This window comes from Tamandua tetradactyla, chromosome 23 (genome assembly GCF_023851605.1).
Source record: "Tamandua tetradactyla isolate mTamTet1 chromosome 23, mTamTet1.pri, whole genome shotgun sequence".
Lineage (NCBI taxonomy): Eukaryota > Metazoa > Chordata > Mammalia > Pilosa > Myrmecophagidae > Tamandua > Tamandua tetradactyla.
The window spans coordinates 42,670,037-42,687,028 of NC_135349.1; the positions used below are offsets into that span (position 1 = coordinate 42,670,037).

The 16,992-nt window shown below is 35.5% G+C and overlaps 1 protein-coding gene across 12 annotated transcripts in view; it reads right to left on the bottom strand.

Annotated features, from left to right (window-relative positions):
* Positions 1 to 16,992, bottom strand: part of MRTFB (myocardin related transcription factor B) — a 294,808-nt gene that overhangs the window by 56,699 nt on the left and 221,117 nt on the right. For 11 of the 12 annotated variants that reach the window (XM_077141744.1, XM_077141742.1, XM_077141748.1 and 8 more), the window contains 4 exons: positions 5,717 to 5,782; positions 3,845 to 3,900; positions 2,533 to 2,608; positions 240 to 401 (listed from right to left, as the gene is read on the bottom strand). In XM_077141744.1, the coding sequence (XP_076997859.1) occupies positions 240 to 401; positions 2,533 to 2,608; positions 3,845 to 3,900; positions 5,717 to 5,782 (360 nt within the window). Of the gene's footprint in view, positions 1 to 239; positions 402 to 2,532; positions 2,609 to 3,844; positions 3,901 to 5,716; positions 5,783 to 9,124; positions 10,464 to 16,992 lie in introns of those variants that run through there. The other variant, XM_077141754.1, reaches the window with a different exon arrangement.

The following is a 16,992-nucleotide window of genomic DNA, read 5'->3' on the forward strand; positions in this document are numbered from 1 at the left end:
CTTAAATTTCAAATGTAAGAAGGGGAATCTTTGTAGTTAATTGGTAACAGACGTTAATCTTACATAATTATCAACAACAATAATAAGAATCACTGCAAATGCTAGTCAATTTCTAATAACCTAGAAAAGAATACCCATGACTGATGCTGGCTTTTTAAAATTAAATTTGTTTTATCTAAAAAAAATGATAAGTTTTAAATACTTTCTCTCACAGTAAAATAGTAAATTTTTAGTCTTGCCTATAATTGCTTCCTTAACACTGGAGTCTACAGGAAGGATGTTTTTCTCTACCAGTTCCATAGGACCAGGTCTTTGAGCAATCTTTTCATTGAGATCATCGGCTAGCCGAGCTCTTTTCAACTTCATCTGCGTAGCCTGCAGGGATGGTTCAGCAAATGTTTCTAAAAGAGGAAGCATAGTTTGTTTTTTTAAAAATATTTTTATTGAGATATCTTCACACATATACAACCCATCCAAAGTTTCCAATTAATGGATCATAATATAGCTACATAGTATGTATTTACCACCACGATCATTTTTAGAACATTTATATCACTTCAAAAAAAAATACAAAGAAAACAGAAAAAAACTCATACATCCCATATCCCTCTCTCAATGACCACTAGCATTTCAATCTACCCAATTTTCCCCCTTATCGCCCCCCCCATTATTTATTTATTTACTGTCCTTATTTCTTTAGTCATCTGTCCATACCCTGGATAAAGGGAGCATCAGATGCAAGGTTTTCACAATTACACGGTCACATTGTAATAGGTATATAGTTATACAATCGTCTTCAAGAATCAAGGCTACTGGAACACAGTTCAACAGGGAAACATGGTTTTAACCATTACTTGAATAACTATTTCTATTCCATAATATCATTCCAGAACATCTAATTTAATTTAGACTAGTTTAAACATATTTATGTTTTCTCAATATATTAATGGAAAGAGAAAATGACTGTTTAAGACAATCCAGAACATATTTTATATTTTTAGTTATGGATAGCTTTATACTGGCTGGACAATATAGATGCCTGTAGACTCAAATTAACAAGAACTTAAACTTAAATGGGGTGTTGTTATTATTTGTTTATGGTAGGAGGGACGGATTCACATTTTCTCTACTGGGGATATGGAACATGAACAAGACCGTTGAGGTTTTCAAAACAAACTTAGCTTCTTTGGAATATCAATTCCTAGAAGAGAAGACATTGCAGCTTAGGACAGAAACTTCTCTGCAGGGGTCAATGGGAGAACTGTAATTTACATTCTTGAACTGATCCCTATGTGTCTCAAGTCAATCATCATAATTAAGTATTTGGATTTATTTCTGATTAAATACCCTTCTGTCTGTTAGAAGCATTCAATTACACAGGCATAGTCACATAGCAACATTAACTCATTGACTTACAGATGTATAAAGCTGGCATGACAGAAGTGGAACTGCTATAAATATCATAACTAATTCATTTGCTTCATCTGTCATTTACTTGTTTTGGGTAACTACCTGAACATTTTTTCCCGTAAAGATCAATTATAATTGATTATAATGATAATGATGAGATGTCAACCCAAAACTCTAAGTTGAAAGCTATGTGCCTTTGAAATACTAGAGATCTTTTAATGAAATTTGCCTTAAGTAATCTGAGGGTTAACTGAAGTTCTCCATTTTGAAGGTAAAATGGCCTGGCTGATGCCCATGACTGGATTTTAGCTGCTGAACTTCAGAAAATAATTTATACTTTTGCATGCCAAATATCCAATCCAATCAAAATTGAGTTAATGTTAGAATACAGTGGGGGTAGTTCTAAGGCATTTTAAAAATCGTAGATGACACATTCCTTCTTACTGGAAAAATCCAATTTGAGAATAGCTGTCCTAAAAACTCTTTTACATCTCATTGATATACACTGTTAAGCTTTGACATGTGGGGTAGTTTTTTCTTTTTTTTTTTTAAAGGCAAATATGATTCTTCTTGGTATTTGCCTTGGTTTTAATTATATTAATAAAACGTGTTACAGATGGAAGACAAGTTGAACAGACAATATTGTCTATTTCTCCTTATAGGTCAAGATATTTTCAGGAATGGAAGGAGCCATTCACCCAGTTACTTATCAGTAAACTTGCTTCTCTGAGGATTCACTTATCCCTGATAGCTGGTAGCTACTTCGATCCTACTACTAGAGTTCTGGAAAAGCTTTATTAGTCAGAGACTTTGGGTAGGAAATAGACCATTTCCAAAGTAGGAAATGGTTGTTCACTGATGAAGAAATCCTCTGGGCTAAAAATGTTTTTCTAGTTGGTGGGGATGAATCAGTCCATCAACTGGTTATTTGGAAAATCAAACCTTCCCCAAGTATCTAACACAACCTTTCAGTTTTGGGTCTTCATGTTGCTATCCAATTTGGAAGATGTTGGCACGTGAGGTGGTAAAAATGTTTTAAAGTGGGGATAAATAGAAATGGTAGAATTCGCACTTCTTTTTGTGAGAAAAATGCAGCAAAATATGCATAAATAGAACTTTTACCTTCTAAAATGTGCATCCTGACAAGTTCAGAACGATCTGGTCGGCTCCGAATCTTGTGCTTCAAAAAGTTTTCAGTCTTTAAAAAGAAGAGAGAAATTCTTATAATCTGATTTATTGTGGTTTTAAATTTTTTTCTCAAGGACCTCCCTTTAAATACACTGTATATCCTTTTTTTTTTTCTTTTGAGAGGAAGAAATTAGTAGAAATTAGCATTTAGGCAAACTAATATCTGATACAGGATTTAAATCTCACAGGTACTTGAAATATATATATTGGTATTAAGTAAGCACTTTTAGACTTATATCCTAAAACTCAGCAAAGGCAGGAGATCATAATTTTGAAGATTTTAGAACAGATAGGATTTGGATCATTTAAATGTTTAAAATCAATAAAATAGGGCGGGCCACGGTGGCTCAGCAGGTAAGAGTGCTTGCCTGCCATGCCCAAGGACCCGGGTTCGAGTCCCGGTGCCTGCCCATGTGAAAAAAACAAACAAACAAACAAAATAAAATCAATAAAATACACACTTTAGGTTAAGTAAAAATCCACTCAGATGATAAGAAATTTTCCAAAAATTCCAATGTATTTTCTTTGATGAGTTCACATCCTTGGTTTTATTTTCTTACTCAGAACTGTACTTCAACTGTAAATATAGGGCTTTAAAATAGGTTTTATATTTTTTACGACTCTAAGAGATTAATGGTATTCTGGGAAAATTCTTAAGGATTTTTTTGTATCATGCTTATTTTCATATTACATAATAGGAGTTTTTCCCAACAAAAAACCCCATAAAGAATGCATGTGGAAAACAGTACTTTTAAGAAAAATAATAAATGTCAAGTCAGTGTGCAACAATGATAGAATCATCGCAAAGAATAAAGCAGAGAAAATACAGCAATATTCTTTCAATTAGCCAAACCCTCCTACCCTTGATCAAATGTACAGGTAACATAAATACAACAGGGAAACCACCTAAGAATCTGGTATCACTTCATTGCTTGAGCTGTCCCTCTGCAGGGGTAACAAATGGCAGAATTATTCCCCTAATAAGTCTTTAAAACTGTTGTTATGACCTGAAGAGGAAGAAAGTAAAGACGTGATTGGTCCTTCATGTAAAAACTACTTACAAGATTGGAATGTCTACAAATATAATACTCCAAGATAAAACTATCCCCAAATATATTACTCTATACATCACGTATCCTGAGTGGACACTGTATTTTCTCTAAAGAACATGGTTAGGAGCAAGACTGTCTACAGGTATTTTAGGATAAAAGAGAAAAGTAGAACATTTTAAACTGAAATTTCTTACTCTAGCTCGTTCCAAGCTTTTTATCTGTTCATGGAATGCAGCTGGGCTCTTCAAAGCTGCAAAAGGAAAAAAAATAGTTTCCACAGTATAAATAGTGAAGTTAATACTTAAGTCAAAATTTATGGTATATCGTGTTCATATTTCCTCTTAATCTTATTAGTTCATAGCTACAGTTCCATTAATTTATTAGTTTCTTTATGAAATCTGCAAAATTTGAAACCATAAATGATAAAGAACTAAAATGATGTATTTCATGAGTAAAGTGAGTATACATTTAAAATAGAGTTGTATACATAATGACATTGCAAAATATAAGGTCAGACTAGTCCCAACCTCTAGCTGGAGCAAATTTCCAGTACTGAGAGAGCCATGTAATGATTCCTTGACAGATCTTTTCACTCTTAGGAGCCATGTAAGCTCCTGGGAGAGGCCCAAGTGTTCTTGAGTGTGACTCATCACTAACATGAGGACAGCACATTGCACTTCAAGTTCAACAAATCAGAGTTACTATTTCCTGAGAGTCCACAATGTACTTAGCCTTGTGCACAGTGGTCAATCACAGTTACACTACCATTCATCTTCTCAACAGCCTTGCTGGGTGAAAATCAGCAGCCCAGTACAGGTGAAAGGCTCAGAGAAGGTAAATGAATTCTTGAAGTCATAAAGTTGGATGGTTGTTCAAGTGGGATTTAAATCTACGATTCTGAATTTGAAAGGGCATGCTCACTCTACCACAATGCAACTAACTCTAACAAAATAGTGATCTTTAATATATTAACTGCAAGTACATTAAATATTTCAAAATCCTAGAGTAAGGGTAAGCAGAGTTTACCAAAACATCACCTAATCTAGGCTTTCTATTAATTATCTTTGCTAAATCTTTTCTATCTGTCTCCACCACTGCCTGATAACGCATTGCACTAATTACCATGGGCAGTCAGATGAGGTAGATAGGACACAGATCTAGGCTCACTTGTGCTATTACCTCTCAGATTTGACTAACTGGCTCCTGATCAGCACTATTTTCAGCTTTGGTTCTTGAAGCACTGCAGATATTCCCAGAAGCCTACACCAGTCAGGTTTGGCTCGAGATCAACTCCTAGCAGACTAGAGCAGGTTTAACATTTAATTCTGTTTGACTGGTTCTTAGGCAGTAATGTGGTGATGGAGAATAATACTAATGGCCTACACAAAACAACCACTCTTCCCTTCTAACATATAAAGTTACCTCCAAACTACAAAAGGGCAAAGAAGACAATTTGGACAAATATTGTAAAATTAATCAACTCTCAGTCTCTTAAAGGAATAAAGCCTAGGGCTACTCGGAAAATATCTGAGTTGGGAAAGAAATATTTTATTAATTATAAATAGAATGCTTATCAGTCCTGTAACTGAGAAATACTTTATTATATAAACCACACTGTAACACCAAAGATAATTAATTTGAAATCAATAAGATAAAGCAGAACAAAGTTGTGAATTAATTTTGTCGTATTTTTACAAGTCCAATCTTGCAAAAATTGTTTTAGAACTAAAACAAATGTTGACATTTGAAATAAAAACTGACATCAGCCTAATTAAAGAGCTTTATGGGTATACTTTATATAATATAAAATTCAAGTCCATCTTTTATGCTACATCTATATATTTTTTGCATTTTTTCTTATTATGGTGTATCTATTGAAAAAAATGTATTCTAAATGATTCTCTCAGGTTGGCAATGCTGACACTTGATTTTTTCTTATAAATCAGTCTGGCAATTGTACATTGACTAAATGGATACAAATGAAAGGAAAGTATGATAAAGGCTCTCCTAGGGCACACCCATTTGTTGTATCAAGTTAGAGATGACAATGACACTGCAAATCTTACGTGGCATGATGCCCTGGTCCACTAGTTGTTCTCTTGTTCTTCTCTGTTGCAGCCTCAGCTGGAGCACTGTAAAAAGGAAATCATTACTGTTGGAATTTATAGGCAACTTTAGAATCTAACTAAAAAATTCCAGAGAAAATACTATTAAGCTTTATTAAACATCTTTTATTTCATAACTGAGCAGAAGACTATTACCTGGCACTATCCAATTTGTGAAAAAAGAAATTATTTTGTGATTCTACCTCTTTGGTGAACTCTGAAGTTTACTCTACACATTTTTCATATAGTTAATTAAAAATCTTAATTTGGTAAAAAAAAAAGTTAAGCATTTCTTGTTTAAATACATTCAAATAGTAACCAGAAAATAAAAACAGTTGGCTTAAACATTAAGCCAACTAATAGTTTTTGGAAATAGAAATGTCAGATTCCTTGACATTCCTTAGTTTGTTTTTTTTCTGAAGTTAATAGTGAAAAATATATTTTAAAGAAAGAGTGGCGACTTGTTTGAAGGGACTTACTCCATTTGGAGCACATTTTCAGGAGCTTTATGAAGGCTAACTGGAAAATAAAAATTAGACCTCTGACATATTACTAATTACCCAAAGGAAAATTTCTAAATTAAGAATTTAAAGTTTAATAACCTTGGCATAAGAATAACACCATAACCCAGTATATAAGTTCTAAAAAAGTCAAATCAATTGACAACATATCATTTTAATTAAAGACTGAAATTCCAGAAGTGATAGAGAATGAGGTATATGTCATGAAATATAGAAATCTGATGTGCCAAATTAGATCAAAATTAAATTTTTTCCTAAATGTTTTAAACCTATTTTTTGTTCTTTCTTTTATAGCATCTGTATATTTTTTTTCTGGAAAATAAGCCTATTTCATAAAAGAGGAAAATATGAAGTAATTTTGAAAACATATTTTTGATATAACTTACAATTAATTTTGAATTTCCATTTTGATTTTTGTTTTTAACCATGGGTAAAAACTGAGGTTAGATTTATTAAGGATCTGCTTAAGGACTGTTAATATGCTAAAAAATTACCTATGTATATTTCTTAAATTTCAGGTCAATGCTAGGTGGAGAAAGAAGACAGAGAACATTTTTGGTACGAGCATGATGACTGGAAGAAGCAGCTGGCTAAGGCCAGTCTCTTACCCAGCCTCAAATGCAGTGCATGTGGCAAATAAAACCCTGAGACCTGAAGATACAGAGACCATGGCCCTCAGATCCTTTTTTGTTTGTTTGTTTGTTTTTGCTTTGCTGTGTGCTGAGTGCAGAGCACAGAGAGCACAATCTTAGATATACATCAAAAAGGTACTAAACTGTAAAATATATTCTTTTATTCATGCTAGATAGGAATGCCATTCTTTATTAACACAGAAATAAGTATTTGTTGTTATTGTTTGTTTTTGGCTTCTTTGGGGCCACAGGGTCACAAAACTTCACTAACATCTCATTTAGGACAGAAACAAGTGACATAAGATTCTCTCTGTAAAACAAAATAAAAATATAACGAGTCTTAAAATATTACGTTTCTCACATTAAAATGTTTTGTGGTATTTTGAATCAATTGTGCTCTAACATAAAGATCTTTCCCCTGATAATTTATAGTTTATTGGGGTTAGTATGTTCCCTCTGTACTTTACTAGGAACAAAAATAACCAAGGAGATGACCTGTGGATCTGATAGCACCCAAATGCTGGCATACTCTAGCATTCTCTTAGGAATGCTAAAGTTAATGCTTGCCACTTATTAAAGAGGCAGAATCCCAAGCAAAGGAATATTGAGAGGAGAAAAGGGTTAGAACAGCTCTCCAGTTCAAAGACTGACATTCTGGAACATGATGGTCTATGTCTGTTGGAGAATTTCTAGCAGAAGACTCCTTCCTTTTACCAAGGGAGTCCTCAAAGAAAGGAGTAAAAAAAGAAAAATGGTAATGAAAATATCAAAAGTCCTCTTTTTTAAATTTAAAACCAACCATCCAACCAACAAAAAGCTCTATACTTTTAAGCCAAATGTATTAAAGACAATAGTTATTTTTTGGAGGACGGCATATTTGGATGATGTATACATCGCAACAATTTGATTTGCAAGCTAACACTGATGATAAGAGCTTTTTAGTCCTGGAAGCATCTCCTGACCATCACAGGTCATTTCATGCACTATGATAGCAGCCTTGTTGCCTATAGCATTTTGACTAGAAATCACACATTTTTATGCTGAAGATTCCTGCTCTGACAAAAGTAACATACAAAATGGTTATATGTCACCAATTACCAATTTTTAAAAAACACAAGGCAAACAGAAACTATTACCCATCCAATTTTCTAGACGGCAAAACAAACAAAAAACCCCTTCATATGTCATACTGCCTGAAAGCAGGAAGATAATGTTCACAATCAACGCTCTCACGACTGCCTGAATAATTTTTCTGAGAAAAAAGAATAACACACTACAAGTATTAAGTCACAGCACCAACACCATTAGCCTTCTCCAATCATGTTCATTTATTTAGGGAATATTGGGTGGCTATTAGGGGCTGTATGCAAAGTGGTTTTTGGGATTCAAACATTGGAAAGAGAAATAGCAGCTGTGAGTAGAAGTTCTGTTTTTTAAAAACATTACAAAGAAATGAATGGAAGAGTTGGCAGACTTGCAAATAATCAGTCATGTTGTTAACACTGTTGGTTATCAGCCTGATTTGGTTTTCATTTGTACAATTAGGAAGACAACATTGGACACATTATATCTAATATGAACAGAAAGTCCTATGAAGAGACTCAGGTATTATGTCACCTTCAGTCAATGTTAAAACACAATTACAGTATTCATTCATATCAAATACAACAGTCACTTGCAACTTTGACAATGGCTCTTCTGAGAACTACCAGTTATAAAAAGTACTGACCAAATAAGTACAGGCTTATAATTTGAGAAAGTAGCAAACTTCCTTTCAGTACATCCCACTCATCAAATTAATGCATGATGAATAACAGATATCTGCACCTTAAAAGACAACGTCCAGGGCTAAGAATAAGACTTGAATGATCTAGACAGCTTAGCTGTCGTGCAACACGGGAAAACAGGAGTTGGGCAGAATTTGGTAATGTTTATCTAGGACTGTGAAGGGATTAAGAGGGCCGAGTCAACAATCAGAGAAGCATTCATGGTTTATGGGATCATGACACTTCATCAAGTTTCTCTGAGACCTTTATGAATTAAGCCTGGAGACAAACTCGCCCCCTTTGTAGCCTCCTTGCTTGCCCTACGTGTGCTCACTTCTGTGTGGAGTGAGAGAAGACCCAGGTCACTATCTCTACTGGGACTGTTACATATTGTAGCTCTCAAGACAAAGGAATAAATTGGAATGCTGGTTGATCTCTGGAAAACCTTACACATTCTGGATGTGAGGACAAGACTGCCTTTCTGTGGCTACAAACGAGACCAGATGCTGGCCTACCACTGTGGTGGCGAGGGTGGGGGTGTTGCAGCTGCCTAAGCAACCAGAAAACAGAACCTGACCACATTCTTTTCTTGCAAGGTGGCTGAGTTGGTGAACTGTGCCACTGGGCTGAGGTCCCTGCCTCTAACCTATTAATAAATTGGCTAAAATTTAGTATATTCCACTGCACAACAATCCTACAAGTAACTGCACACAAGAAAGGAATACATATAAATAAATCTAGAGAATTCTGGCAAAAGCAGTTCTAAAAACTCAGTGACTAAGTAGCTACATCCTCTTAGAAAACAAAGGAACACAAATAAGTAATGGAGTGAAATAGAATTCATGTTACAATTGCTCACACTTGAACGTTTTTAAAGAATGGCTTTCTCTTTGGAATATGTAGAAACTACAACAATCAAGTACATAAACCTAAGAAGTTCTTAAGTGTAAAATGGTTGTGTTTAAATCTGTCTGGTTTCCTCAAAAAAAGGGGGGAGGGGGCAGATATAAATAAGTAAATATCTTTGTACAGCTAGAATTATATTCTTTTAGCAAAAACATATATCACATGTTAAGAATTCTATAACAGCTGTGTATTTCCAGAAGACAAAATTCACAAGAACTGAGCAAAGGAGCCCCAACAAAGGAGGCAGAAGAGTGAGGTTGCAGAGCTTATTTGCCTGCAGGCTGTTATTACATCTTTTTTTCACCAGTGAGTCTAAGGCTATCTTTTTATTAACAAAACAATACAAAATAAAAAACAACTTTTCACCCCTGTAAGAGTAACTGGTATATGTTCATTACATAAAATAAGGAAATAAAACAAATAGGAGGAAGAAATTAAAAAAGAAAGTCACTAATAACGTCACCACTCAAAGACAACTACAGTTCTCAGATTAGCGTATTTTCTGTGCTTTCTCAGCATGATTTTTTATTCTGTTTTTCTAGAGCAACAATGATAGCATTCTTATTATTTAAAGGGCTACATAAAATATTTTGTTGGGTTGGAACATGTCACCGTTTACTAAATAGCCCCCTACTGTTTGTCATTTAGATTGTTTTCATTTTTCCAACTATAAATAAGGCTGCAGTGGGATTTTTGTGCATAAAATTCATTCCTTATTTCCAGCTATTTTCTTAATTTAAATTACTGGAAGGAGGAACACCTCTATGTGGTCTACAACCATCAACATAAAGTAATAAGACTAATTTCTTTGTTTGCAAACATCATCTTTGAAATTACAGATGAGTGAGAACATGATAAAAATGACTTTATATCCATTTCTTTTAGAGAAAATTTTAAATTAATCATTGAACCTTTCCAAGATAATGTCTTTTATTATATCTTATGCTAACAGTCATGGTTTCTTATTACATTTCAAAGAGAAATACAGATACAATTTTTTAAAAATTTACACTAAAAATGCTCATTCCTTGTTATTACAAATAAAAACAATATTATGTTGATATTTTTGAATCTGCTATATTTTTACATAAGGTAAAAATTAGATTTTATTTACCTCTCTCCAAAAGAAAACATTTACATAACATTAAACTTAACTGTCATTCTTAGCACCACAGTTTAGATTTTTAAAACTATCTTCTTTCTTCTGCTTATTAAATAGTGTAAAGTGCTTTTAGAACAGAATTTTAAGATTAGTTTGCAATATAAACAAAACTTGAATATAATAAATTCTTTTCACATAACACTTATACCTACATCACTTAAATTTTCAGCTATTTTTTAACTAAGATATGTCTATTCTCTATTTTTTCTGTAAGTAGGATATTTAAAATATTTTCTTAATATGACCTAACTAAAGTACTTTTACACTCTAAAGAAAAGAAAGTGCATTATGCAACATTTTAATAATATGTAGGAGTTTAGCATGAGTTGAACAAGCCAAAACAAAGCACAGCTTCTGGCTCAGAAGGGTTGCAAGGGAATACTTAAGGACTGCACATTTCAAAAACAAGGAAGAAATGCCACTTTCTGGGAAAAAGAATGGCAGTCAGTCATGGTCTTGGAAATTCTTTATAACAAGTTAGATTTCAGTTAAAGATCTCAGGAAAGTAGCTGGAGGAGGGCAGTGGAGATGAGAAGCTGTTTGCAGGTTAGTGAGAGGATATGATGTACATTATTTGATCAGAGAGCAATAGATAGAATAAAGATCAGAGTTATGAAAGTGAAAAAACCAGAACAGTGAAGTAAGGCTGGAAAACCATGGCAAAAACAAAGGGAGGACTAAAAATACTCTAAAATACCAGGCAAAAAAAAGATCCTGGTTTCAGTTTAATTTTTTTCAAACAGATGTTTGAGTAGTTAAGACAAGAGAATGAAGTGGCTGCACTTTGGCAAAAATTTATTAAGCACTGTTCAAAGAGCATTAACTGGGTGGCAGATCCTATAAAAACAAGACAATTTATAAAAGCCAACATCCTCTTATTATCTTTGAGCTTTGATACAGGAAGAACACCTTAAAACAATTAAGTTTGAGCGACCCATTCAATTCTGGTTTCATTGTTGATCAAGCAGCATTTTAGTTTAGGATTGCATTTGTTTAATCAGGTATGGGCAAACCACATCTTGAAAAAATGTATATCGCCAGAGCAAAATACTGACAAACTCTTACTATTTCTTAAAAAGGTGGTGGTGGTTTCTAAAATTATTACTTTAGATACTTAGTGCAGACAACCAATTTTTAAAAACAGATAAAACCAAACATTTAAAAATTTTAATTTCCCAAAGGTTCACACACTTATAGTTCTTTGTTGTGAACTATTTATTTATAATTTATTTTATTTTATTTTTTTAAATACGAAAAACCACCAAAGGCAAATACTTCTATTTTGATCACTCCGTTCTACATATATAATCGGTAATTCACAATATCATCACATAGTTGCATATTCATAATCATGATCATTTCTTGGAACATTTGTATCTATTCAGAAAAAGAAATAAAAAGACAACAGAAAAAAAGAATTAAACATACCATACGCCTTACCCTCCCTTTTACTCATCACTAGCATTTCAGACTAAATTTATTTTAACATTTGTTCCCCTATTATTTATTTTTATTCCATGTTCTACTCGTCTGTTGACAAGGTAGATAAAAGGAGCATCAGACATAAGGTTTTCACAATCACACAGACACATTGTGAAAGCTATATCATTATACAATCATCATCAAGAAACATGGCTACTGGAACACAGCTCTACATTTTCAGGCACTTCCCTCCAGCCTCTCCATTACATCTTGACAAACAAGGTGATATCTACTTAATGTGTAAGAATAACCTCCAGGATAACCTCTCAACTCTGTTTGGAATCTCACAGCCATTGATGCTTTGTCTCATTTCACTCTTCCCCCTTTTGGTCGAGAAGGTTTTCTCAATCCCTTAATGCTGGGTCTCAGCTCATTCTAGGATTTCTGTCCCACGTTGCCAGGAAGGTCTACACCCCTGGGAGTCATGTCCCACATAGACAGGGGGAGAGTGGTGAGTTTGCTTGTTGTACTGGCTGGAGAGAGAGGCCACATCTGAGTAACAAAAGAGGTTCTCTTGGGGGTGATTCTTAGGCCTAATTTTAAGTAGGCTTGGCCTATCCTTTGTGGGGTTAAGTTTCATGTGAACAAACCCCAAGACTAGGGGCTCAGCCTATAGCTTTGGTTGTCCACACTGCTCGTGAGAATATCAAGAATTCAACTTGGGGAAGTTGAATTTTCCCCCGTTCTCACCATTCCCTGAAGGACTTTGCAAATACTTTTCCACTCACTGATCAAATCACTCTGGGATTCATTGGGGCATCACTCTGGACAAGCCAATAAAATCTAATGTCCTACCCAAGGTTCCATGTACTTATGTTGTTCAACCAACTATCTACATAAGTTATATTAGGAGATGCACTAGTCAAAATATAAATTTTGTACCAAATAAACATTTTTTGATTTAGTCTCACACATAAGTTGAAATTTTAAAATATTAATTACCATCTATTCTCAGCACCCTGCAGTAATGGCATTCCTTTGTTCTTCCTCATGCAAAAACATTTTTAAATTTGCATATTTAGTCATTATCATTATACACTCTAGGCATTCCTAGATTATACCATCTCAATCTTTATCATCTATCTTTCTTTGTGATTTCATTTATGCCCCCAGCCCTCCTCCCTCTATCATTCTCACATTCAGCTTCATTCAGTGCTTTAACATAATTGTATTACAGTTAAGTAGTGTTGTGCTGTTGATTTCTGAGTTTTTATATTCAGTCCTGTTGCACAATCTGTATCCCTTCAGCTCCAGTTACCCAATATCTTACCCTATTTCTATGTCCTGATGGTCTGTGTTACCAACGACATATTCCAAGTTTATTCACTAATGTCAGTTCATATCAGTGAGACCATACAGTATTTGTCCTTTTGTTTTTGGCTAATCACACTCAGCATAATGTCCTTAAGGTCCATCCATGTTGTTACATACTTCATAACTTCATTCTTACAGCTGCATAATATTCCATCGTATGTAAATATACCACAGTTTGTTTAGCCACTCGTCGGTTGATGGACATTTTGGCTGTTTCCATCTCTTGGTAACTGTAAATAGTGCTGCTATAAACATTGGTGTGCAAATGTCCATTTGTGTCCTTGATAGGTCTATATCAAGACCCAGCATATAGATGGGTCTTGTTTTCTAATCCATTCTGCCAGTCTATGTCTTTTGATTGGGGAATTTAATCCATTAACATTTAGTGTTATTACAGCATGGGTAGTACTTTTTTCTACTATTTTGCCTTCTGGATTTTATATGTCATATCTAATTTTCCTTCTTTTTACCTTTACTCATAGTCTTCGTTTCTACACTCTTCTCCACACCTCTCTCTTCTGTTTTTTCGTATCTGTCTCTAGTGCTCCCTTTAGTATTTCTTGCAGAGCTGGTTTCTTGGTCACAAATTCTCTCGGTGATTTTTTGTCTGACAATGTTTTAATTTCTCCCTCATTTTTGAAGGACAGTTTTGCTGGATATAGAATTCTTGGTTTGCAGTTTTCCTCTTTTAATAATTTAAATATATCATCCCACTGTCTTCTCGCCTCCATGGTTTCTGCTGAGAGATCTACACATAGTCTTATTGGACTTCCCTTGTATGTGATGGTTTGCTTTTCTCTTGCTGCTTTCAAGATTCTCTCTTTCTCTTTGACCTCTGATATTCTGATTAGTAAATGTCTTGGAGTACGTCTATTTGGATTTGTTCTCTTTGGGGTACGCTGCACTTCTTGGATCTGTAATTTTATGTCTTTCATAAGAGTTGGGAAATTTTCAGTGATAATTTCCTCCATTAGTTTTTCTCCTCCTTTTCCCTTTCTTCTCCTTCTGGGACACCCACAACACGTATACTCATGCGCTTCATATTGTCTTTCAGTTCCCTGAGTCCCTGCTCATATTTTTTCATTTTTTTCCCTATATTTTCTTTCTCTTGCCAGATTTCAGATGTTCCTTCCTCCAGTTCAGAAATCCTATATTCTGTCTCTCAAAATCTATCATTGTAGGTTTCCACTGTATTTTTTTCATCTCTGCTACCATGCCTTTCATTCCCATAAGTTCTCTGATTTATTTTTTCAGACTTTTGATTTCTTCTTTTTGTTCATTCCTTGCCTTCTTTATATCCTCCCTCAATTCATTGATTTGGTTTTTGATGAGGTTTTCCATGTCTGTTCATATATTCTGAATTAAATGTTTCAGCTCCTGTATCTCATTTGAATTGTTGGTTTGTTCCTTTGATTGGGCTGTATCTTCAGTTTTTCTAGTGTGAGTTGTTAATTTTTGCTGGTGTCTAGGCATTTAATTACCTTAATTAGTTTATTCTGGAGAATGCTTGCACTTCTTTTACTTAGGGTTTTCTTGCTGGATGAATTTGTTGTCTATCTGTTTTTTAACATTCAATTCAGCTTTATCTGAACCTCTAGCTTAAGTTTTGTTTAACAGAGGAGAATTTCTCAGTTCTTGTTTCTTGTTTCTTGCCCTGCTTGTATGATGCCTTTTTCCCCCCACACTTAGGAGGGTCTACTTAGCTATTATAGACTGTAGCTGGATTTTCCCAGACCAAACTGGCCTATAAGGAGGAAAGAGTCACCTGTGTCGGTTATTCCTGAGGGTGAGACCCAGCAGGTTGAAAGACTTTCCTGTGAAGTCTCTGGACTTTTTAGTATCCTGCCCAGTATGTGGTGTTTGTTTGCCTGAAGGTCCCACCAGCATAAGATGATGCGGTACCTTTAACTTTGGCTGGGGGCGTGGTGGAGACAGAGGAGAGATTGTAGGCTGGTTTTAATGGCTTCAAATTACCAAGCCCTGGTGTCTGAATTCCCTGAGAGACAGATTCCACCTGAGTGGAGCTTCACCCCTTCCCTGGGGGAAGGTTCAGGCTCCAGAGAAGCCCTCAAAGGAGTTTGTTTCTGCCTATGCCTGGGGCAGTTGCAGTCTGAGGAGCCCTGCCACTGCATCCAAAGGCAGTCAAGCCTTTGTAGAAATACAGTCACAAAAACCTCTGTTTCTTTCTTTTTTTTTTTTCCTTTTTCCATCAGCCCTGCCCCCTTGGCGCTGGGGCAAAAATGAGAGACCTCCACTTTGACCAGGTTCACCTGAGCTGGGGGCCTATTTTTTAGTAGTCAGAATTTGTTAATTAATTCCATAATTGGCATTTGGTTGGGCTCAGCCCCTGGTGCTGGTAGTTTCTTTCCTTTCCCCTCTGGGAAGCAGCCTGTGGGGGAGGGGCACGGGCTGCCGCAACTTGGGGAGCTCACAGTTCTGTGGGGGCTCGCAGCCGGTCCAGCTGGTCCAGACTGGGGTATGCTGTGTGTCCTGTCACTGACGTGACCCCAGGAGTTGTTCTATACTGTGTCTGGTTATTTAGTAGTTGTTCTGGAGGACGAACTAAAATGCGCACATTGTTAAGCTGCCATCTTGGCCCCTCCTCTGCATTAAATCTTGAATAACAAGGTGATATCTAATTAATGCGTAAGAATAACTCCAGGAAAACCTCTGGACTCTGTTTGGAATCTCTCAGCCATTGACACTTTGTCTCATTTCACTCTTCCCCCTTTTGGTCGAGAAGGTTTTCTCAATCCCTTGATTCTGAGTCTCAGCTCATTTAAGGGTTTTTTTCAATCCCTTGATGTTGAGTCTCAGCTCATCCTAGGATTTCTGTCCCACATTGCCAGGAAGGGCCACACCCCTGGAAGTCATGTCCCACGTAGACAGGGGGAGAGTGGTGAGTTTGCTTGTTGTGTTGCTGGAGAGAGAGGCCACATCTGAGCAACAAAAGAGGTTCTCCTGGGGGTGAATTTTAGGCCTAATTTTAAGTAGGCTTGATCTATCCTTTTTGGAGTTAAGTTTCATATGAACAAACCCCAAGACCGGGGCTCAGCCTATGGCTTTGGTTGTCCACACTGCTTGTGAGAATATCAAGAATTCAACTTGGGGAAGTTGAATTTCTCCCCGTTCTCACCATTTCCCAAAGGGGACTTTGCAAATACTTTTTTATTCACTGTTCAAATTACTCTGGGATTTATCGGGGCATAACTCTGGACAAACCAACAAAATCTCATGTCCTACTCAAGGTTCCATGTACTTATGGTGTTCAATTAAGCTGTCCACATAAATTATATCAGGAAACGCACTGGTCAAAATATAAGTTTTGTACCAAATAAACATTTTTTGCTTTAGTCTCACACATAAGGTGAAATTTTAAGATATTAATTACCATCTATTTTCAGCACCCTGCAGTAATGACATTCCTTTGTTCTTCCTCATGCAAAAACATTTT